General features: G+C 43.1%; 1 protein-coding gene across 2 annotated transcripts; it reads right to left on the bottom strand.

Moving 5' to 3' along the window:
• Positions 1-5,650: 5,650 nt before the first annotated feature.
• LOC125637580 (alpha-1-antitrypsin-like) lies at positions 5,651-22,299 on the bottom strand. 2 transcript variants are annotated; one of them, XM_048852215.2, is made up of 6 exons: positions 22,208-22,296; positions 15,257-15,508; positions 13,142-13,814; positions 9,399-9,669; positions 7,511-7,658; positions 5,651-5,894 (listed from the first exon to the last, which is right to left on the bottom strand). In XM_048852215.2, exons 3-6 carry the CDS (start codon positions 13,797-13,799, stop codon positions 5,703-5,705), a joined length of 1,269 nt encoding a protein of 422 aa, XP_048708172.1. In that variant the 5' UTR covers positions 13,800-13,814; positions 15,257-15,508; positions 22,208-22,296; the 3' UTR covers positions 5,651-5,702. The 2 variants fall into 2 exon arrangements, with proteins under 2 accessions (XP_048708172.1, XP_048708171.1); XM_048852214.2 differs by lacking the exon at positions 15,257-15,508 and having other exon boundaries at positions 22,208-22,299.
• Positions 22,300-23,117: the final 818 nt, after the last annotated feature.

Consider the following 23,117-nt stretch of genomic DNA (forward strand, 5'->3'; position numbering starts at 1 on the left):
GGAGGCTTGGCTCTGCCCTGACTCACTGCCTAGCTTAGCTTGTGGAGACCAAACTGCACCCCAAAAAGGGGCAAGTAACTTACTCCTGTCCCTGAAACAAAGGATGAGCAGGGCAGAAATTGTGCCTGTCTGAGAAAAAATTCCACCCTGCATTTACTCCTTGGCTGGTGCAGCTATTCACTGCCCCCTTCTCTCAGCTGAATCTAATGGCCCTAGCTACCCCTACAATACTACAGGTATAGGAAATGTGCCTTTTGTTATTGCAAATCAGTTGGCCATTGCTACTGTATTGAAACAATTGGGAGGAGATGTAGGACTTCAGGCCTAGATGACATTTCCATTTCCCAGCTGTGGGTAATCATGCTGTGGCAGGGAAGAAAAGAGTGTGTGTCTGATTCCTTGTAGCCTGAGACCAAGCATGCTTGTGTGTGTGTACGTGTATGTGTACAAGTGTGATGACTAATGTAGGCTGTGCAGCAGCAAAGCGAAGAGCGTCCACCTTCTGCACAAATGGCTTCTTACGGGTGGGAGGAAAGAAGTGTTATAATGCGGGAGTGAGAGTGGGAGGCTGTGAAAAGAACTGGTGCAGAGAGGAAATGCAAAGAACAAATGTAATGAAGAAGTCTGATCTGTGAAGCCGCAGCGAGAGATGATGGGAGAGAAGGAGTAAAGGGTGGGGAACAAAGAAAAGAGAGAGAGAGAGTTTATGCAGCACAGTATGGACATAGGCAGCAAGAGAGAGATCTATTGCTCTTTTCTGCTAAGCGTGGTGCCTGTGTGCACTTCCACTCTGGCTCTCATGAAGAATGCAATGGAAAGTAACAGTGAGCTGTCAATAAACCAGGAGCTATAGTTGGTGACTCCGTGGGTGCTCTGGGGCTGGAGCACCCACAGAAAAAAAATAGTGGGTGCTCAGTACCCATGTCAGCCCCACAGATCAGCTCCTGCCCCGCAACCCTCCCGCCCGCCAGCAGGCCTGCCAATCAGCTCCTCCCCCTCCCTCCCAGTGCCTCCTCCCTGCTGCGATCAGCTGTTCAGCTACCTTCAGGAGGCACTGGGAAGGAGGAGGAGGAGTGGGGGCAGGAAGAGGCAGGAGGAGGGGGCAGAATGGGGTGGGAAGAGGCGGAGCAGGGTGGGGGTTCTGGGGGAAGGGATGGAGTGGGGGCGGGGACTGCAGCAGAGTGGGGATCGAGCATCCCTCGGGAAGTCAGCACCTCTTCCAGGAGCTGTTGCCTGATAAAGCAAGTCTGGCAACTTCATTCTCAGGACTCTGTGATCTTGACATTGGCAGGAAATTGACTGATGTGGTGGCATTCCCCCTTTTTCATTTTGTTCTCTGGTGTCACAGTTTGGAAGCCGCAAATTAGCCTCTCCTTCCAACGCCTTTGAAACCTTTGTGAGGCACAAAGGGGTTAATTTAGAAAGAAGACCAAGTGGAGGTCTTTTGAGCAAATCGGGGCATCATGTGTCTTGGATCCCAACAACATGATCCAGTCCTGATTGAGGTTGGGTAAGCTTGACCCTACGTCAGTTTGGAAAGTCCTCCTTGAACTGAAGGTTTTTACGATAGCCATCACTGCAAGCGATGTGTGCTCCAAAACATATAAAAAGAGTGGGATCAAAAGGAGATAATCCCATGGAAGCGGTCTCAGCCCTTTCTTCGAGATAACAGTTGGAAGGTGCAGATAGCACCAAGTCTGTTAGGCCTTGACACGTTCATGGCTATACTTAATAACCCAATGAACACTCACTATACCTCATCCACACTTGCACATCTGACACATTTCCATTCCCATACATCCTCTCAGCATTTCTAAAATAAGAAATCACATCTTCCCTGCAACCATCACTTCATCCCTCTCCCAACCAGGAGCTGAGAACTAACTCATTATGGATTAACTAGGTGAAGGGTCACATTTTACTAAAAGTAACTTTTAACCTAGAGACAGAAAGCTGCTTTTGACCTTGTTCATGTAAATCCCATATAAGATAAAGAAAACTGAAAGTTTATACATCCCAAGCCCTACTCACAAGGGCCTATTCCCCTCATGGACTGTTCCTCACACATCTCAGCCCTCTGCCCCCACTTATTACATGCATACAGATAGGGTTTGCTAGGATGTTTATATATTTTTTTTTCCTTGCTGTTCTTTTACAACAATCATCTGTTCCCATCCATATAGAAATCTAGATTCATTCTCATGGAGCAAGCAAGAAAACCCATTAAATGCTCCAGAAGTTCTGGATCCCACCCTTGAATTGGGCTTAAAATTATTAGAGAGCTGTGATTTTGTGGATGGAAGAGAGCTTTGGGCCTGATTTTCTTCTCACGTGCCCTGGAGAAAACAAAAGTCACTCCATTGAAATCCACTGAGCCAGATTCTCAGCTGGTGCAAATTGATGTAGCTCCATTGAAGGCTATTGGGCTCTGCTGAACTACCTGGCTGAAGATCTGGCCCAACTGAGGTGCACCTGTGTAAGTGAACAAATAAGTCCTGTGTCTCTGTCTGTTGTCTTTTTTTGTGGCCAGGTTTTTAGCAATGAAATATCAATAGCTGAGATGAAACAGGAAGAGACTGGTGATATCAGTGCTACGCAGTAGAGGTTTCTTTCAAAAAGATATGGTGCTTGCAGCATCATGTGGGCTGCTTTACAAATGGTTGCTGTGTATGCCCTAATGCAAATGATCCTAGCCAGGGTGCCATTCAAACAGATGGGTGTGAGTGCGAGAAAGAGACAACAAGACTGCATAGCATATGTGCATTCATTGTAGGTGTTGCTGGCAAGAATCCTAGTTAGGGATGTTCATATTTTTTGTCTATCTGTAGGTTACACACCTATAGTTAAGAGAAATAGTGTCAACCTGGAAAAGTGACATTTAACAGCTGTTTCTCAGTTAGCTTTCCTGTTGGGAACTTAAAGCTGAAATGTTTGTTGGTGTCCAATTTGCCTAGACTTACAAACATATTTTCCTGTTCCTTTGAACTGGGAAAGTGGAGGCAGTGCTTTTACTCTCTGTTTCACATCCATAAACAGAGGAATCTCAGTTGGGGTAGAAAGGTTATTTTACCTCTAAATCTGGCACTGGTGCAACTGTGGCTGGAATACTGTGTCTGGCTCTGGTGCCCACAGTTCAAGAAGGATGTTGATAACTTGGAGAGGGGTCAGAGAAGGCCCACCAGAATGTTTAAAAGATTAGAAAACAGGCCTCATACTGATAGATTCAATGTGCTCAATCTATTTAGCTTAATAAAGAGAACTTCGGTGGTGAGTTGATTACAGTCTATAAGTATCTACACGGGGAACACACTTTGGTTTAGCAGAGAAAGATATAGCATGGGCTAATGGCTTGAAAAGTTGACGCTAGACAAATTCAGACTGAAAATAAGTCAAATTTTTAACAATAAGAGTAATTAACCATTGGTGGATTCTCTATCACTGGCTATTTTAAAATCGAGATTGGATGTTTTTCTGAAAGATCTGCTCTAGAAATCATTCTGGGAAAGTTCTGTGGCCTGAGTTATACAGGGGGTCAGACTAGATCAGGGGTCTCAAACATGCTGCCCGCAGGCTGCATGAGGCCCATGGGGTTATTTTCTGCAGCCCGCCAGCTCCCCACGACCCCCTGCCCCCCCCAGCATTTACCTAGAGCGGCTCCGGCCCGGCGCGCACCGGGGGCAGGGCAGGATTCCTCCCTGCCTGCCTGCCCTGCCCCCGCGCCGCTCCGGGAAGTGGCCAGGACCTGGGGGGGAGGGGGTGCGGCACAGGGGTCTGTGTATTGCCCTGGCCGCGCCTCCAGGTACCTCCCCCGAAGCTCCCATTGGCCGCGGTTCCCCGTTCCCAGCCAATGGGAGCTTCGGGGGAGGTACCTGGAGGAACGGACAGGCAACACACAAACCCCTGTGCCCCCGCCCCCCCCCCCCCGCAGGTCTTGTCCGCTTCCTGGAGTGGCATGGGGGCAGGGCGGACAGGCAGGGAGCCTCTCCTGCCATTGGTGCGCGCTGGGCCAGACCCACCCCCCAAACCCCCTCCTGCAGCCAAACCCCCTGCCCTAAGTCCCCTGCTGCACCCTGCACCTCGACCCCCTACCCTGAGCCCCCTGCTGCACCCCTCCTGCACCCCAACCCCGACCCTGAGCCCCCTGACACACCCTGCACCCCTTCTGCACCCCCTGGGGGTAGGGAGGGGGCAGAGTTGGGGTGGGGATTTCAGGGAAGGGGTGGGAAGAGGCGGGGCAGGGGTGGGGCCTCACGGAAGGGGTGGAATGGGGGCGGGGGCAGGGGGAGTCAGTGGTGCATCCCTCTGGCCAATGTACTAGTCCTCATGTGGCTGTCATGGTCATTTGAGTTTGAGACCCCTGGACTAGATGATCAAAATGGTTCCTTCTGGCCTTCGAATCTATGCTCCAGATTGATGTCATCTTCATGTTTCCCTCCTCTAAAAACTCACGCTCTATATCCTTTCCCTTATTGAGACTGCCTTGCAAATTGGGAGTTCCTCCAACATGGGGTGATCCCTCAGGGTGTGGAATTGCCAGGATGATTCCTACTCTACCCCCTCTGAGACCACCTCATTGTTGGGGTTATGGTAGGAGAAAGAAAGTGAGTGTGTGGCTGCTACACCTGTCTGATATTTGGTTGCCAGAGCAGCCCTTTGGAGGTTATTAGCCACCACAATTTAGAACATCCCTAAATCTGCATTAAGTTCTGTCTTGGAACTAGGGTGGAATCCGGCACTGCATATCTGGTTATGAGGATCTGGTCCATTGTGTATATTCATTCCTCAACTGCTTTAAAAGGAATGATTGAAACAGCTGAACTGTGCTGTATCTCCAGATATATCTTTTCTACGGGTCTGCCAGTGAAAGATGAGGACTCCCCAGTGCCTGCATAATTACCAGCCAAAACATACTCCATGCTCAACCAGCTATACCCCTGCACTGACTCATGAGATGGGTGCACCCTTAACAGAGCTGAAGTTCAAATACACACCCAAACTATCCAGGCTTGCTGAATTTACATCTTGTGGGAACAACCTTTTTCATGGTGTAGTATTAGCACTTCCAGTTCCACGTGGAGCTGCACGCTCATTTCAGACCCTAAAGGAAGATTTGGTACCCACTCAGTTCTACTAATGGGCAAAAGCTTGAGGTGGGAGGGAAAAGTTTCTTATGTACTTTTAAAAAAGGTTTGCCAATCCCCAATGGTGACCCTAGTAAAAGGCTAGCCTCCTACTCCCCTTTTCTTCTCTCCTTCCTTTCCCAACCTCCAGCTCTCTTTACTTCCCAGAACAGTGCTATGTCTCCAGCTATGACAGAATGACACCACTTCTCCTCTGTTAGCAAAATTGTTCATCATTTCATCCAAAGAACATTAGCTGACAGCCAGAAATTAAACAAGAAGTTTCTATTGTGATGCAAATCACTATGACTGTGTGCTGGAGAATCTGGAAATCTTACTAAAGTCTCTTCATTCTCAGCTGTCAGAAATGTTTTTTGTTTGCTGTCCTAATTAAAAAAATACTTTTTCTGCCCACATCAGATAACGATGCTGCATAAGCCCAATTTATCTTTTTCAGCACTAGTTGCTACTGGTTCTGATGTTGCGCGAAAGTATTCACTAAGGAAGCAAGTATACTTCTAACCAGTTAATTCAGGTGGCAAAGCTTCTTTATTTAGGAATAGCCATCTGAATTGATAACACTTAAGGCTCAGCAGGGTTATTCATCTTTCCAATGAAGAGTGTGCTGTTGGTAGCTCTATCAAAAATCAGCACCAGGAAGGGAGAGTTGAATTCAATGATGTGAGGAAAAGACATTGGCATTATTTCAATGGCAGTGGCTGCTGCCGCCTCTGTGCCTCTCTCATCGATGTTCAGCACGGCCTTATGGACAACCTGTGGGAGATAAAGCACATATTGCCATTCTGAGCAGAGAACAGTAGCTTGTAAGTAAAGATGAACCTGATGGCTTTTAGAGCTGTTTAGAAAGTCTCCTGGGGAAGAGTGGGCAGATGGACAGGACTGAATGGACACTACAGAAAGAGAGGACATTTTCTTATTCTAGCAATTGTTGCATATCTGAGAAACAAGATCATCAGATCATAGAAATTCAGGGCTGGAAGAGACCTCAAGAGGTCGTCTAGTTCACCCCCTGCGCTGAGGCAGGATTAAGCATACCTAGAGCATGCCTGATATATGTTCACCAACATGTTCTTAAAAGACACCAATGATGGGTATTCCTCAACCTTCCTAGGTAACCTGTTCCAGTGCTTAACCGTCTTTATAGTTAGAAAGTTTTTCCTAATATCTAACCTAAATCTCCCTTGCTGCAAACTAAGCTGATTACTTCTTGGTGTACCCTCGGTAGACATGAAAAACAATTGATCAACGAAAATTTTTTGGTTATAAGTCTATACCTCCTTATAGTTATAACACATTTTTACATATTTGAAGACTATCATCATGTCCCCCGCCGTCTTCTCGAGACTAAACATGTCCAATACTTTCAGGTTTTCTATACTTCTTTTCATTGTCGTTGTTCTCCTCTGGACTCCAGTTTGTCCACATGTTTCTTGTGTGGAGTGTGGTGCCCAAAACTGGACATGATGGATCTGTTTGACCCTCCCCTCTATGAAGGAGATTTTTCTTTCAGTCTACAAAAAATAGTCTCAATTGCAGATCTCCAAGATCTCTGAAGGGATGGAGAACTGGTTTCTGAGGGATTATGGCTGAAATTCACCTGTTTGCAGAGGACCAGCACAAGGCATAAGTACCTCTTGTGTCCTCTAAGACCAATAAATATGGGAGAAGCATCTAAATTGCTTTCATTAGTCTCTTTATGCCTGGGGGAAAGGAAATGACTGAAAGTATTTGGGCAAACGCATCTAAACAGCTAATATAAATGACATCCAGTTAAATTCCAGAAATCAGTCCAAAAACATAGATGCTTATCTGAAGTGTTTCCCTTAACCCTGAGATCTTCTCTTCCTCCTCTACGACCCACCCCTTCATGATATCCCCACCTTGAGTTGCCATCTTGTGAGGAATGGGATACCCTTTAGTTTCCTATCCACTGCCTGCACCTCCTCCAGACTCACTGGGGTGGCCAGCCTGCAATCCAGTCCTGCTTTCCTGGGGCAGGAGGCTGGGCAGCATCTTCCAAGTACCTTTGGCAGCTTCTGTTGAGAATCAGGCTGCCTGCTCACCATCTCATTCTTCTGGAGGGGAACCTACCCTGATATGCTCTGGAACATCCAGTTGCTCAGTACTGGTTCAAAAAGGGTTAAAGGGCTATTGCAGAAGATGCACCTTAGAGTGCAATGGGCTAAGCTGAAATCCAGGTTGACATTCGGCCAAATTCATCCCTGGTGTAAACCCCCGGATCTGAGCAGAGTTAAGCCAGGGATGGATCTGTCCCATTGTGACTGACAATCAGACGCTCTGCTAAGCAAGGTACATTTTAACATGGCATTTTGAAAAGGAAAAGAGAACCCCCACATTTGCAAACTTACTCTTGAAACCTGCAGCTCAGGCTCCCCAGTGATTCCAGACAGATCAGCTTGTTTGGTGAACACATCAGTAATGCCCATTTTGGTGAGATGGTCCTTTAAATCATAGGTAGCAGAGATTGAAAATTTTGGAATGTACAGGATTGCAGAGCTGTCAAAAGAAGAAACACAACAAGATGCTAAAATATTTCACTTAGCTCATACACTGTACTCTGACCTATTTAGCTTCTGTGACTGTTACAAGAAAACCCCCGGGAGTAGGCACACTCCTTTGTGTACAGTACTAACTGTCCCTCTGCTTTCCAGAGCTTTCAAATGGTGATGCAGATAATGGGTCGAACTCATCTCTGATGTAACACCTCTGGCTTTGGTGATATTACACCAGGTCTAAAATTGGCCATTTAGTTCAAGTGGTCTCTCATATTTTTTGTTGCTCTTCAGTGGACTTACACCAATGATGAATTTAGCCCAGGATGCTCCAGAATATGCTGCTGAGAATTGCATGAACTTTTTTTTGTGAGTATCACATTGCCAGCTGCTATCCAATTTACTGCCCGATATCTCTAACTCCACTGTGACGCTTTATATTTCAGTATCCTCAGTAACTTCTGCAGCACCTCCCCCTTTAGTATCATCTAGCTAATTAGCACAAGCAAACCAAATTAGTGTGTTTCTTCCATCCTCTTCCAGATTGTTAACCTACTTGTTAAATATGACCAGGACTAACACTGATCTCTGCCTCAATGGACTCCTGGCCCAGCTTGACTTTGGACCTGATCCAAAGCCCACTGACACATATTGAGAGATTCCAATTAACTTCAGTAGGCTTTGGATCAGGCCCATATTGCTCTTTATCAGCACATTTTGATTACACTCCTTCAACCCATGCCCATATTCAAACCAATGTGAACTAATTTATCTAGTATGATTTTATTAGAGGTCGCACCAAATGCTTTACAAAACTGCAGCTATTTTAGCAAACACAAGACTTTGTAAAAAGAGAGTTCAGGCAGATGTAGTGAGAACCCTGGGTGCAAATAGGCTTATCTTGATTATTAACAGTGAATCAATGGGGAACTCAGAAGTAGGCTGACTTGACTAATGCAACTTCTCTAACGGTTCTAGCGTCTCTTCACTTGCCAGCAAGTTGCAGCAGTGGAAAATCGTAGCTGGTGTTGATTCCAGGTCAAAAGCAAGTTTTTCTTGTATTCTTCAGATTTAGAAAATGAATAAGTAATACATTTTGAGCCTGTCATTTCCCTTTGTCTTCTAGGTGAAAGAGTTTAAGTCATAATTTTCTTCACTTGATTCAGAGAATAAGGTTCTTGCGGTCTACAACCATGTGATTGAATTCTCTGTTAGTTGTGATTCTGGTTTATGAAAGGTGTTAATACCACTGGCAATTTGTCAAGATATTTCAAAATGCAATTCTATCCTGAAAAATGACTGGAAATTGCATCTTCTTGATCAAGCAAACTGATTACATTAGTGACTCAAACACACTTTTACTACTTTTTATTCCTGACAGCCCTGCAGAACTGAGGCAGTTCTAAGAAAGAAAGCTGAATTCTATTCCAGCCCATGCACCACTGGAAGAATGATTAAATACATTCCAATTGCAAGATCTTTATTGATGGGAATGCCTGAGCGAAAAAAGAACCCAACTTGACTCTAAAAGCAAAGGGTGAGTTTGCAGGGTTGGCAATTAGGAGAAAAAATTGTTAAACTGAGCAGGTCTGATTAGGAGTCACTGAGAGATATAAACCCCACAGTGTCATTTTCAAAGTTTCACTTTTCAAAGTACATCAGCACTTCAGACGTGCCAGGCCCCCATACTTGAATTGGCGACTCCATAATACTTTGAAATGGTACCTGATTGCCAAAAGATTACCTTCGATGAAGTGAGGTTGCCCATCTGGACACAATTTCTTTCCGCAGAGCATCTTCTACCTGCTTAATTTTTCCTTTATTAGGCAGAATAAAAAATGCTGTAGCACTTCCATTGTAATAAAGTTGGACCACTGTGCAAGACAGCTCCACATCGAAGTGGTGGACAAACATGCCCATTCTGCGCATCATAGGGACTTTAACGATTGTTTCCTCATCCACGAAGAAGTCTCTTTCTTTAGTGTCTTCTGGCATAAAAGGTTTTTCCCACTTGCCTAACAGAAGGAAAGAGAATGGGGTTGAATATTCTGGAAAAGAGGAATTACACATATAGTCCAGGTGAACCATGTAAGGTTATGTGTGTATGTAATTCAAAAGCTAATTTTTATTTATAAGGGATTATTGGTTTTGCAACATGTATTTATTTGTAGGCCACAGAAATGCCTAATCATAGTGCAACACCCCAGAAACATTAAAGAATTACAATAAGCCTTACAAAGCCTAGAGCCCTACCAAATTCACAGTCCATTTTGGTCAATTTCACAGTCATGGGATTTAAAAAAATTGTAAATTTCATGATTTCAACTATTTAAATCTGAGATTTCATGGTGTTGTAATTGTAGAGGTCCTGACCCAAAAAGGAATTGCGTGTGTGTGTGGGGATTGCAAGGTTATTGTAGGGAGGGTTGCAGTACTGCTACCCTTGCTTCTGCGTTGCTGCTTGTGGTACTCCAACTGCCCAGCTCTGAAGGCAGAGCCGTTGCCAGCAGCAGCGCAGGAGTAAGGATGGCAAGATATGGTATTGCCGCCCTTCCTTCTGTGCTGCTGCCTGCAGAGCTGGGTGGTCGGAGAGCAGCAGCTGCTGACTGAGGGCCCAGCTCTGAAGGCAGAGCCGTTGCCAGCAGCAGCGCAGGAGTAAGGATGGCAAGGTATGGTATTGCCGCCCTTCCTTCTGTGCTGCTGCCTGCAGAGCTGGGCGGTCGGAGGGCGGCAGCTGCTGACTGAGGGCCCAGCTCTGAAGGCAGCAGCGCAGAAGGAAGGGTGGCGTGGGACGGTATTGCCACCTTTACTCCTGCGCTGCTGCTGGCGGGGTGCTGCCTTCAGAGCTTGGTGCCCAGCCAACAGCCGCCGCTCTCTGGCCGCCCAGCTCTGAAGGCAGCAGTGCAGAAGGAAGGGTGGCAATACCATGACCCCACAAAAATAATCTAGCGACCTCCCTGCAACTTCCTTTTGGGTCAGGACCCCCAATTTGAGAAACTCTGGTCTCCCCCGTGAAATCTGTATAGTAGCGGGTAAAAGCACAGAAAAGACCCGATTTCACGGGGGGAGACCTGATTTCATGGTCCGTGCTGCATTTTTCATAGTTGTGAATTTGGTAGAGCCTTAACAATTCCCCACTGAGATAGGGAAGTATTATCATCCCTATTTCATAGACAGGGAGGCACAGAGAGGTTAAAAACCATGGGAACTGGACTCGGACTCCTAATCCTGTGTGCTAATCAAAAGACTATTGTTATTCCTTTATTAGAATAATGCAGGGGCATCTCTGTATTGCCCAGACATATAACTTTGAATGACTGGTTAAATGTTTTTAAACCTGTAGTTTTGAGGGACGAAAAATTACTCTATTTGCGTGGGTTTTGGGGCCAAATTATGTCCTGTCGGGAAAACCAGTTGTGTTTTAACTTGCTCATTTTTTCCCTAGACTTGGGACCTGGTTTACTTTCTTTTGAACCCACTTGAATAACATGGATTTGAATTCAGATGGCACAGGCTCACATTCTGTTGCGGAGAGCACACGTAGTTTCACTGCAAGGTAAATGCAACACTTTACATTTGAAGCCCACTTTAGCTGTGTTGTGGTCAGAGGACCTGATCCAAAACTCATTGACTTCAATGGAAAGACTCCTATTGACTTCAGTGGGCTTTGGATCAGGCCCATAATGGGCATTAAAACTCACTTTACTCTGCTTACACTGACTAGTTCCATTGTACAATGCCATATTGTAGCAGCATCAATGTTAATGCTGACAAGGCATGAAGCATGTCTGAAAAATATTTGTCTGCACTAGATTGGCCACCCTTGAATATTTGTCTGCAGTAGATTGGCCAACCTTTGAAAGAGACAGATAAGAAGGATCAGGTAGTTGGCTCATCCCTTAATGCTTACAAGCAAAAATGGGGGGAGGTGAGGGTTGCAACATTGTACTTATTACTAACTCTCTCTAAAGAACACTCTAGTTCCAGATGAATGATGCACCTGTGGGGGAATGATATGGGCCTCCCTTTGCCCCAAAATTCAATGATGATGCAAGTTTTCTGTGTGCCTTATGCTACAGGGTGGGGTTTATGTTCCCTCTGATAGCGGAGTGAACCTACAACCACTTTTCACAGCTAGGTGAACAGGGATGTGGGCATTTGGTTTTCCACCCATTTCTTTCTACATCAACAACACTGATTTGAAATCATAATGGAATGACTTGATAACTGTCAAGATAGGTCAGTTTACAAGATTAACAATCTGTGTTAGGATATAGATATTCAGGCCTGTCTGCAAAGGCCTGTACTTTAAGAATTTAGGTGTATTCTTATCACTTGGCTAGTTCCAGAGGTATAAAAGAAAGAATCAAAATCACTGTCTGCTGGTGTAAGGGCCTTCTCTTACTGTGACAGTCTGAGGCCCTGTTCTTAGGCTAAGGCCTTTGGCTAAGCAGCAGAGGCAGCCATAAGCTGGGAAGCAAACAGTCACATCCTCACATTCCAAACTAGTCACATTGAAATAAGGTGCTATTGGGCTGTCAGACACTATCAGGACAGGATTGTATTCCTATCACCTCCAGAGAAAGGGAAGTGCCTAGAAAATGTAAAAGGAAACTTAGTTTGATAGCATCCTGTCTGGCAAGAACTCACTTATCAATAGCTGGGATGTGAAATCCTCACTTCTGTATTGTCTTGTCATTATAGTTCCCACTTTGCTATTGTTTGTCTGTATAATCTCTGTCTGGTTCTGTGATTGTTCCTGTCTGCTGTATAATTAATTTTGCTGGGTGTAAACTAATTAAGGTGGTGGGATATAATTGGTTACATAATCATGTTACAATATGTTAGGATTGGTTAGTTAAATTTCAGGAAAATGATTGGTTAAGGTATAGCTAAGCAGAACTCAAGTTTTACTATATAATCTGTAGTCAATGAGGAAGTGACTGGGTGTGGGTGGGCATGGGCATGGGCATGTGGGTAAGGGAGATGGGAACAGGGAATGGGGGTAAGGAAATTGCAATCATGTTTTGCTAAAGGGGGAAATGGGAACAGGGAATGGGGGTAAGAAAATTGGAATCATGTTTTGCTAAAGGGGGAAATGGGAACAGGGAATGGGAGTAAGGAAGTTGGAATCATGTTTGGCTAAGGGTAGGAATGGGAACAGGGACACAGGTGTAAGGCTCTGTGGTGTCAGAGCTGGGAAGGAGGATACTAAGGAAGGAAACTGGAATCATGCTTGCTGGAAGTTCACCCCAATGAACATCGAATTGTTTGCACCTTTGGACTTCGGGTATTGTTGCTCTCTGTTCATGCGAGAACGACCAGGGAAGTAAGTGGGTGAAGGAATAAGCCCCCTAACAATCTGTACAGTTCCCTATAGATTGTAAAAAAAAGAACTGTAGTTTTCTTGTCTTAGATTCTAAGACTGATCATACTCAGCCATCTAAAACATATTAAACAGACATCTGTCTGTATATATCTACTTACCTTTAAAGAAGATATAGCTAACCAAAATCATTGCAGTCTCCGGATCAAGACCCTTGACTAATTCAACAATTTTCCCATGTGTTTTCTTCTCTACATAATCATTGATCTGTTTCTGAGCCTCTGCAGTATTCTTGAAGTTGATACTAAAAGCTTCTGCTTCATACAGGTTTTTGACATCAGCTAAAAACTTCTCTAGTGTTTTCAGTTTTTCTTTTAGGAACAAGGCGTTTCCCATATTGAGTTGGAGCTCACCGTCAGGATGGTTTAGAATGCGGATGAGAGCATGGAAACCATGATGTATCTCCTCTTCCTGAACTTCTGTCAGATTAAAGGCAAGTCCTTCCAGAATCTGAGTCAGAGTGGCTGATTTAGCACCTAGGGCCAGCATTGCAAAGGCAGTGGAGATGCTAACAGGAGAGAAGAAAATGTTCTTCTTAGGGGCTTCTGAGGTAATCTGCTTGTAGAGTCTAAATGCAAAATCAGCATTGCTGGGAGCTAGTTTGAGGCAGTCACCTTCATGATGGTGTTCCTCATGGTGTTCCTCACGAGCTATATCTTTATGGTGGTCATGTCCATTGTGGTGGTCAGGCCTGTGATTGCAATGGACAACAGCATGAAGCCCAGCAAGTAACAAACACAGATAGAGGACGGGCTTCATCTTCCAGTGGAACTACTGTGTGTGGCAAAAATGAATTGGTTAGTAAGTGGAAAATAAATAAATAAACCTAGTAGTGAAAATTACTCTCTCATCCCCATATAATAGGTGATCCTGTGATTATCTCTTCAGCGATTAAATTTTTGTGTGGCCTAACTCGGTTCTTAATGGTGTGCTTAACCTTCCTGCAATTCTCCTACATGATCCTCCTCTGCTCCACATCCCTCATCCCCATGACTACCCAGTGTTATTGCAGAAAAAGCAAGGGTAGCTCATTGAAGGTGCTGTGTATTTAATTTAGGCCAAAGGACATAGAGGGGAGACTATGCAGTGGATGCTACTCGTATGGACACATGTGCCTGTCTAAAGTATGGCAACGCTTGTGAGCCAAAATACTGCAATGCTGGAGATTGCTTTTGACTCTAAGGCTCTAAGATTGTTCACAACAGGAGGACCACTGTGTTAGGAGATCCAGATATCTTCTGAGCCAAGAAAAGGGGAAGAGTTAGGCAGGAATCACTATCCAAAGCTGAATACAAGTTGAGGGGATATGTCTGGACTGGTTCTTATTGCCTCTGAGCTGATTCCTCTATCCCTGCTTTTAAATACCCTAATTATTGTCAGGTGTCCAAGATGCTGCATTTCAACGAAGGATGCCTGGCTTTTTATAGCAAACCCCAAAACTCTTACACTCTTTGTAACAGTGAGATGCCTCAGTGAAAAACCTCTTCTAGAAAGAGTGTGAAATAATGTTCTTTCCTTCAGAAACCAGTAAACCCACTGGAATGGGTTCATTTTTTTCAACACTACAAAAAGTGTTTTTTTTTCACACTCAGGGACATTTTAGAAAGTTAATTTCCTTTTACAGGCCTCTTTAACTTCAGCAGGTGCTCTCTTGGTTAAGAATAATATTTCAGTTCCCAACATAGCGTAGAGATGATAACTAGGGTTACCAGCTATCCTGGTTTTCTTGGGGTCATCCCTTTTTTTAGGTAGCTGTCCCAGGAAATCCATAAGTCTTCTCAGGACATGAAAAGTCCCACTGTTGTCAGTCACACCCCTGCAGGCTCCCTCAGGCCCTAGAGGCTATGGGGGGGAGGGGGGGGAGCCAGGGGGCACCAGTGCCTGCACAGAGTAGCTTTGGCTCCAGAGTGTCTGGGAACTGCAGGGATGGGTTGGCTTGGGACCCGCAAGCAGGACAGGAAGAGCTTGGGTCCAGGAGTGGACAGCTACCACCATGCAGGTACTGTCTGTGGGGTTGACCGCGAGGTGGCAGCAGGGTGGATCCAGCCGATGCTGTGCCCTGCTTGGTGAGGTCAGTAGCCATGGCAACCCCAGGAGCAGAAGTTCCTGGAGGCTGTGCCATCTCCCATGGGTGGGATGGGCAGGTAGTACCCAGGGTGTATGTGGTAGGATGGGGGGAGAGGGGGAGGGCAGAAAGATGTCCTGGTATTTCATACCTCAAAGGGCAGATGTCCCAGGACAACACAGGTGAACATAATCCAAAGCTCGTTGAAGACAATGACATTATTTTCTGTTGACTTCAATGGGTTTAAGATCAGATCCATAGGAGTCAACCCATTTCTGTTTGCCTTCTTTCCTTCTGGTTGCAGGAAGTACATTACTTTGTCCACTAATGACTGTATAAACCCATCATCAAGTGAGTTTGCAATCAGAGCTGAACTCCTTTCTAAACATCAATTTACCTGCAGCTGGACCAAACAAATGGCATGAGGGTTGTGAATTGGTTTGAGAAATACTAGGCCACATTCACTAAAGTTCACTCAGGAAGGTGTAAATTGAAGGTCCCTGCACCAACAATGGCCTTGCATCCCAGCAGGGACTCAACTCCAAAGAGTATTATCAAGGGTATTTGCTCACTGCTGTCTCTTGGCTCTCTCACTGCAGGGAGCAGGTTTATTTTGCCCCATTAATATCCACTTTCCATGATGTTACATTCCACAAATAGAAAAACATTTCAGCTAGGACTGGGCAAATATTGCAAAAATATTTTCAGTGAATAATCACTCAAATTTTTAAAGGAATATGCTTCACTTTGTGTTTGTATCTTTTTATTGTCTTTCTGCAAATATCTGATCCTTTGGGTTTTAGAAGCGTGAATATTTGTAAAAACCAGACGTCTGTTTGCAAATATTGCAGAAAAGCAGAACATCTGCAAGTGTTCATAGCAACCAAGTTTAAAATTCACATACATATTATTTAAGATGGCTATTCTTGTGTTCTCAACCAGTCAAGACACAGAAACAATACCTCATGACTTATCTGACTAGTTTTACAAAGCTCCTAATTTGAATATTTGGCACAAATGCTCTCCAGACAATATGAATAAAACCATTTGAAAAGAAATCAACTCTCATAACACATGAACCAGAGCTAAGCCTAATCTGCTCACAGATTCTCTGCAAGCCTACGCTGTGGATACATTTGGATAAATTATTCATTGTGAACTATTTATTCAGCTCTAGTCACAATTTATCTAGTTATCATAGATACCAATGAATATTTCATTTCACATCAAAGCCACCACCATTCTTTGTTCTCATCTCTTTTAGTGCCTAACACTAAACATACAATATTGTTGGAATTTTACATGGGCAGATTTATTAGCCAATTCATATTTCCTTGGAATGTGAGATACATATTGAGTTTGAATGTCCCTGTTCAAGAAGCCATTTTAGTAGCTCAGACAAGATGTTTCAATTACCGCTGTATTTCTATATGAATTCCAGTTTTCTGTATTGTTTTAGTGCATATTGTTTTAAATTTTTGATTAGTTTGTTTTGTACTACACAATTATAATAGGTTTTTTTTCTTGGCTTGGTTGTTTTTGTGGTGGACTGATTAACTTTCATAGAGTTAATCATGTTGCATTTCAATTTTCAATTCATAGTCAGAATCTAATATAATATGGGCCTGATTCTGGGTCAGAGATTTACTTTTTTTAAAAAATTGAAATCTGAGATTCTCACATATTCATAGAAATGTAGGGCCAGAAGGAACCCTGAGAGGTCATCAAGTCCAGCCCCCTGAGCTGAGGAAGGACCAAGTAAATCTAGACCATTGCTGATAGGTGTTTGTCCAACCTGTTCTTAAACACCTGCAATGATGGGGATTCCACAACCTTCCTTGGAAGCCTGTTCCAGAGGTTAACTATCCTTGTAGTTAAAAAGTGTTTCCTAATATCTAACCTAGCCTCCCATGCACACAGATTAATCTCATACCTTCACCTGACTCCAGGAGCTTGGACTTTAAGAAACATACCAATTATTGCAAGACTCACAATAAAATCATGCAAGATGCCAACACTGGTTACTCTAGCTTCAGGCTAGTGTGGCTGTATTCTAGTCAGTGAAATTATACCAGAATGAAACTGGTGTAACACAGTAGAGACCCAGGCTGTCTATATCAGAATTGTAAAGGACAAGGCAAGTGGGGGCCTGACTGTGCAATGAACTCTCTTGAGGAGTGAGCCCTGTGTTTGAATGGAGTGCATGACAAAACTGAGGCCCAAAGAATTACAAATTAGGGCATTTTTCAAGCATTCATTATAAATTTTAAGGACCTGATGGTGCAAAGTGCTCAATTCCATTGATTTCAGTAAAAAGAACATGAGTACTTGTGGCACCTTAGAGACTAACAAATTTATTAAAGCATAAGCTTTCGTGAGCTACAGCTCACTTCATCGGATGCATAGAATGGAACATATAGTAATATATATATATATATATATTATATATACATACAGATAAGTTGGCAGTTATCATACAAACTGTGAGAGGCTAATTAGTTAAGATGAGCTATTATTAGCAGGAGAAAAAATACTTTTGTAGTGATAATCAAGATGGCCCATTTAGACAGTTGACAAGAAGGTGTGAAGATACTTAACTTAAGGAAATAGATTCAATATATGTAATGACCCAGTCACTCCCAGTCTCTATTCAAACCCAAGTTAATGGTATCTAGTTTGCATATTAATTCAAGCTCAGCAGTTTCTCGTTGGAGTCTGTTTTTGAAGCTTTTCTGTTGCAAAATTGCCACCCTTAAATCTTTTACTGAGTGGCCAGAGAGGTTGAAGTGTTCTCCTACCAGTTTTTGAATGGTTTCAGAGTAGCAGCCATTTTAGTCTGTATTCGCAAAAAGAAAAGGAGGACTTGTGGCACCTTAGAGACTAACAAATTTATTTGAGCATGAGCTTTCATGAGCTACAGCTCACTTCATCAGATGCACGAAAGCTTATGCTCAAATAAATCTGTTAGTCTCTAAGGTGCCACAAGTCCTCCTTTTCTTTTTGTGGTTTTTGAACGTTATGATTCCTGATGTCAGATTTGTGTCCATTTATTCTTTTGTGTAGACACTGTCCGGTTTGGCCAAAGTACATGGCAGAGGGGCATTGCTGGCACATAATGGCATATATCACATTGGTAGATGTGCACGTGAACGAGCCCCTGCACATCTTCAGCCCCCAACTAAAACCTCTCCAGTGTGTCATCAAAGATTTACAACCTATCCTGAAAAATGATCTCTCACTCTCACAGATCCTGGGAGACAGACCAGTCCTTGCTTACAGACAGCCCCCCAACCTGAAGCAAATACTCATCAGCAACTACACACCACACAGCAAAAACACTAACCCAGGAACCTATCCTTGCAACAAAGCCTGATGCCAACTCTGTCCACATATTTATTCAAGTGACACCATCATAGGACCTAATCACATTAGCCACGCCACCAGGGGCTTTGTTCACCTGCACATCTACCAATGTGATATATGCCATCATGTGCCAGCAATGCCCCTCTGCCATATACATTGGCCAAACCGGACAGTGTCTACGCAAAAGAATAAATGGACACAAATCTGACATCAGGAATCATAACATTCACTACAAAAGTTTTTTTTCCTCCTGCTGATAATAGCTCATCTTAACTAATTAGCCTCTCACAGTTTGTATGGTAACTTCCAACTTATCTGTATGTTTATATATCTATCTATCTATCTATCTTACTATATGTTCCATTCTATGCATCCGATGAAGTGAGCTGTAGCTCATGAAAGCTAATGCTCTAATAAATTTGTTAGTCTCTAAGGTGCCACAAGTACTCCTGTTCTTTTTGCGGATACAGACTAACACGGCTGCTACTCTGAAACCTGTCACTAATTTCAGTGGATGACATGGGACATTTAGTACCTTGCAGAATCAGGCTCTTGTGCGAAAGCATTGGATAAGTATAACAGCAGAATGTGTGTTCTTAACTATGCTAGAAATACTCTTGAATACTCTTAAACAGAAGACCCAGGTCAGTCTGCTATTTCTGTTTTAGGGCTGGTCAAAAATTTTCCATCAAAACTGTATTTCCATGAAAATGGGTTTAGATTAAACAATTTATTTTCAAAAGATGCCTGCTTTTCCCCCAATAATTTTTTTCATTGAATAAACAAAATATTTTAGCTAATAATCAATATTTTTTCTGCCAAAAACTGTTTATCCCATTAATATGGAGTTCAATTCAGTTTCCTCATATCCACATTCTCTCTTATGGGCCTGGCTCCCCAGCCTGACTACATGTCACATGATGTACCAAGGCTAAGAACTCTTATAATGCAACCACCTTCCCTCACCTTGAGGGGAGACCATGGTGCATCATGGGAGATGTAGTCTGATCAGAGAATCTGGCCTATAGAGGAGAATGGGAGAGTGAAGCCCTCAAACTAGAACTCCCATAATGCACAGTGGTAGCCTTTCCAAATAGAAATATTTCTGCTTTTGAATAAAATATGTTGGTTTTCAGACAAAATGTTTGGGGAAGAATAACTTTTTTTCTTTAAAAAAAATTGTTGAAATTCTCCACACAACTTTTTCCAGTTATAATCTGTTTTCTCATTTGGGAGAAGTTATTCTTATGTTGTCGAGTGCCACCTATTGGAAATAGTTATGCAGATGGCTGATGAGCATGGTCAAATACACACTTCAGGCAAGTTAAACAGACATGCATATATTTTGTATTATGGCATAAGTTCCTGTAGGCCAATGAATGGTGCAAGCTTTGCCTGAACTATTAGTGATTATGTTATGAGTGGGATCTTCTCAAACACTTTCAGATACTAGATTTAAATTTTTATGCTCATTTAATTTTACAATTATTTTAAAATGTAGGGTTTGGCATTCCTTCGAAAGTCCTGCAGTTTGGAAACCTGGACTGATCTTTAGGGGTAGAAAGAGAAATTCAAATATAATTGTTTGGACTATAATTTAGTTTTTCAATATTATGGGCCTAATTCTGCACTAAGATACACTGTCTCTGATTCTCTATTAGTCTATCATTGAGCTGAGACAAGAACAGAGGTGGGGGCAAAGATGGCTATTGATTTCAATGAAAAAAAAAATCATTTAGAATCTGAGAGACACAAGATGGGTGAGGTAATATCTTTTACTGGACCAAATTCTGTTGATAAAATAGACAAGCTTTTGAGCTGCACAGAGCTCATCTTCAGGTTTGCAAAAGGTGATTAGAGTCACAGCTAAATCCAAGGTGCAACAGATTATTAAGCATAAAGAGTTAACACATGTTGCAAGAGATCATTGAAGATAAAGTCGGCAATTAACACCTCTGCAGTCATTTAAAATCTGACATTTTGTCCCATAAAAGAAGGATAGTTCCAAGGATATATATTGATTGAAAAGGGATTTTATTTAAGGCGTATACAGTGTGAGAAGCAAGCCACTTAATGCATTCAGGAATATGATTTGAAAGCTCCATGGATTAAGGGAATATCCAATGAAATAGTCTTTGTAATAGAATCTTTGCCCTGCAAGCTTTGAGTATTTTCCCCCCACCCCCACCCCCAGTAAGACTGGGAGCCATTGCTTTGGACTTCATATTTGATGTGGTTGCTGTATTTGCCTTTCACAATTTGCAAGGAGATCAGATAATTATAATTAGCAAGAGACACTGTTTAAATCCGAATCTGTTATAAAGCACAAACTACAATATCCTACACATACTTTATGACTCTGGGTTTCTGTTACCAAAGACAATTCCTTACAATTTCTTAAAATGCAAATACAATGCAACCTGCACAAAATTAGAATAATATTTCACTATTTTATAGTGCTTTTCATCAGTAGATCTCAGTCTAGTTTAGCCTGGATATAAACACAGGATTCAAAGTCAGGTGTGCCTGAGTTCTTGTCCCAGGTCTGCACTGACTTGCTGTGTAGCCTTAGAGAAATCACTTCACCCCTCTCTTCCTCAGTTTCCCTCGTGTTCTGTGTTAAGCATCGACAAAGTGCTGGGGGTTGTAGGAGATGTGGCTCTTGCCGTGCAGAACTTTCTGTTGAAACGGGCAAATGACACAAGAACATGCTGAGACTCAGAGGATGGCGGTGCTTAGGGCAATTTGCTTTGAATGGACCTTGGCAATCATGTTTGACTGACCTAAGTCAGCATTTGTCCTGTCACGCTGATCTTACAACTGAGAATGGCAGCTCTTGCTTCCCCAGCGGTGTGCTGGAGAAAACCCTGGGACTAGCTGGAGCCACCTTATTAAAATCTCACCAGCAAACTGAGAGGAGGGCTGGGGTAAATGCCATGTCTCTGGTGGAACTTGTTCCCTGTCTGGATACCACTATCTTACCTGTGCTAGAGATGGTTTTATCTCTGTGATTCAGAAACAGACATCCCTGAATACAATCTTCTGTAGAATAGTTTAGGTACTGGCTACTTAAAAAGTCCTACATTGTAGAGCACACGTCCTGCATCCTTTACAAGTTCTCCAGAATTCCCAGCTCAAACTACACAAGGTGAAAACTGCTGTACTAGTAATATGCTAAGGCACAAAGGAGATACACCTCCATCAAATGCATAATCTTATTCACCAGATGGTGCTGCTTCCCATCCTTCATTCTGGTTATAAGATAGCAATTTCTAAGCAGGGAAAAACAAAGGAGCAGATTTCCTAGTTCCCGAATGCTCCATTCTCTGAGCACTTCCCCCTCCCCAAGACACGAGATTAATTTCTGCCCTCATTAAAATCAGTGGCAGCTTTTCCCTGACCTCAGTGTGATCAGGATTTCACTCATAGAGATCAGCACTGCCTACAAGGGACATTTTTGTGTTAAGTCCCTGTTAAATTACTGTCACCCTATAACTGCTTACCCAACTGCTGTGAAAATTCGTCAATTAGTGCTTTTACAGCGCTCTGATCAGGTAAAGCGCTACGTGCATTTTAAATATCATCATGGTTATTGCACCCTGAAATGGTTGCTTAAGACACATTTCTTTGTACCAGCCATCACAAAAGGCACCACCATGTGAATCAAATGGCATAACATAAACTGCATGCAACACTGGTTATACACATTTGAAGTCCCCATGGTAAAATGATTACTTACCTCAGATTCCAAGGATCCTGTGGTGTTCACCAGGCTTGTGCAGCACTTTGCTTTGCTATTTATGCTGCTAAAAAGATTTGTGAAAGCAAGGTGTCCTCTAGTAAAGATTAACCAGGTCAGCTAAGGGTCAGTACTTTAGTGATTGTACAGAGCAAACAGTGATGACTTAGTTTTATGGTGCACCCAATTTTGCTGTGTGTGCATTCCCTAAATGTGGATTTGTGCACAATGGACATAGGCATCTGTCATAAACATACAGCTAAGGGTAGCATAAAATCCCTCCTTTACCTGTAAAGGGCTAAGATGCTCAGCTAACCTGGTTGGCACCTGACCAAAAGGACCAATAAGGGGAGAAGATACTTTCAAATCTGTGGGGGAAGGTTTTTGTTTTGTGTTTCTTTGTGTTCTCTCCCGGTCAGCGAGGAACCAGGGCATGGAAAATACATCTCCTAAAGCCATACCTGAACTAAGCATCTAAGATTACAAATTGTAAGGAAATGTGTTAGATTATCTATTGTTTTAGCTTGTGAATTTTCCCTGTGCTAAGAGGAAGGTTTATCCCTGTTTTTTTGTAACTTTGAAGTTTTGCCTAGAGGGGAATCCTCTATGTTTTAAATCTTATTACCCTGTAAAATTACCTTCCATCCTGATTTTACAGAGGTGTTTCTTTTATTTTTTTCCCTTTATAATAAAGTTCTGTTTTTTAAGAATCTGATTGGTTTTTAGTGTCCTAAAAACCCAAGGGTCTGGTTTGTGCTCACCTTGTTTACCTATCTGGTTGGTAGATTATTCTCAAGCCTCCCCAGGAAAGGGGGTGAAGAGGTTTGGGGGAATATTTTGGGGAAACAGGAACTCCAAGTGGTCCTTTTCCTGAATCTTTGTCTAATTCACTTGGTGGCAGCATGCCTCA

The sequence above is a fragment of the Caretta caretta genome, chromosome 6 (genome assembly GCF_965140235.1).
Source record: "Caretta caretta isolate rCarCar2 chromosome 6, rCarCar1.hap1, whole genome shotgun sequence".
Classification (NCBI taxonomy): domain Eukaryota; kingdom Metazoa; phylum Chordata; order Testudines; family Cheloniidae; genus Caretta; species Caretta caretta.

Coding starts and splice junctions, on each gene's coding strand:
- LOC125637580 (XM_048852214.2), bottom strand. CDS start 13,799: ATGAAGCCCGTCCTCTATCTGTGTTTGTTACTTGCTGGGCTTCATGCT. Junction 7,659..9,398: donor GCAACCTCACTTCATCGAAG/GTAATCTTTTGG, acceptor TTCTTTTGACAG/CTCTGCAATCCTGTACATTC. Junction 5,895..7,510: donor CTGAGCTGCAGGTTTCAAGA/GTAAGTTTGCAA, acceptor TATCTCCCACAG/GTTGTCCATAAGGCCGTGCT.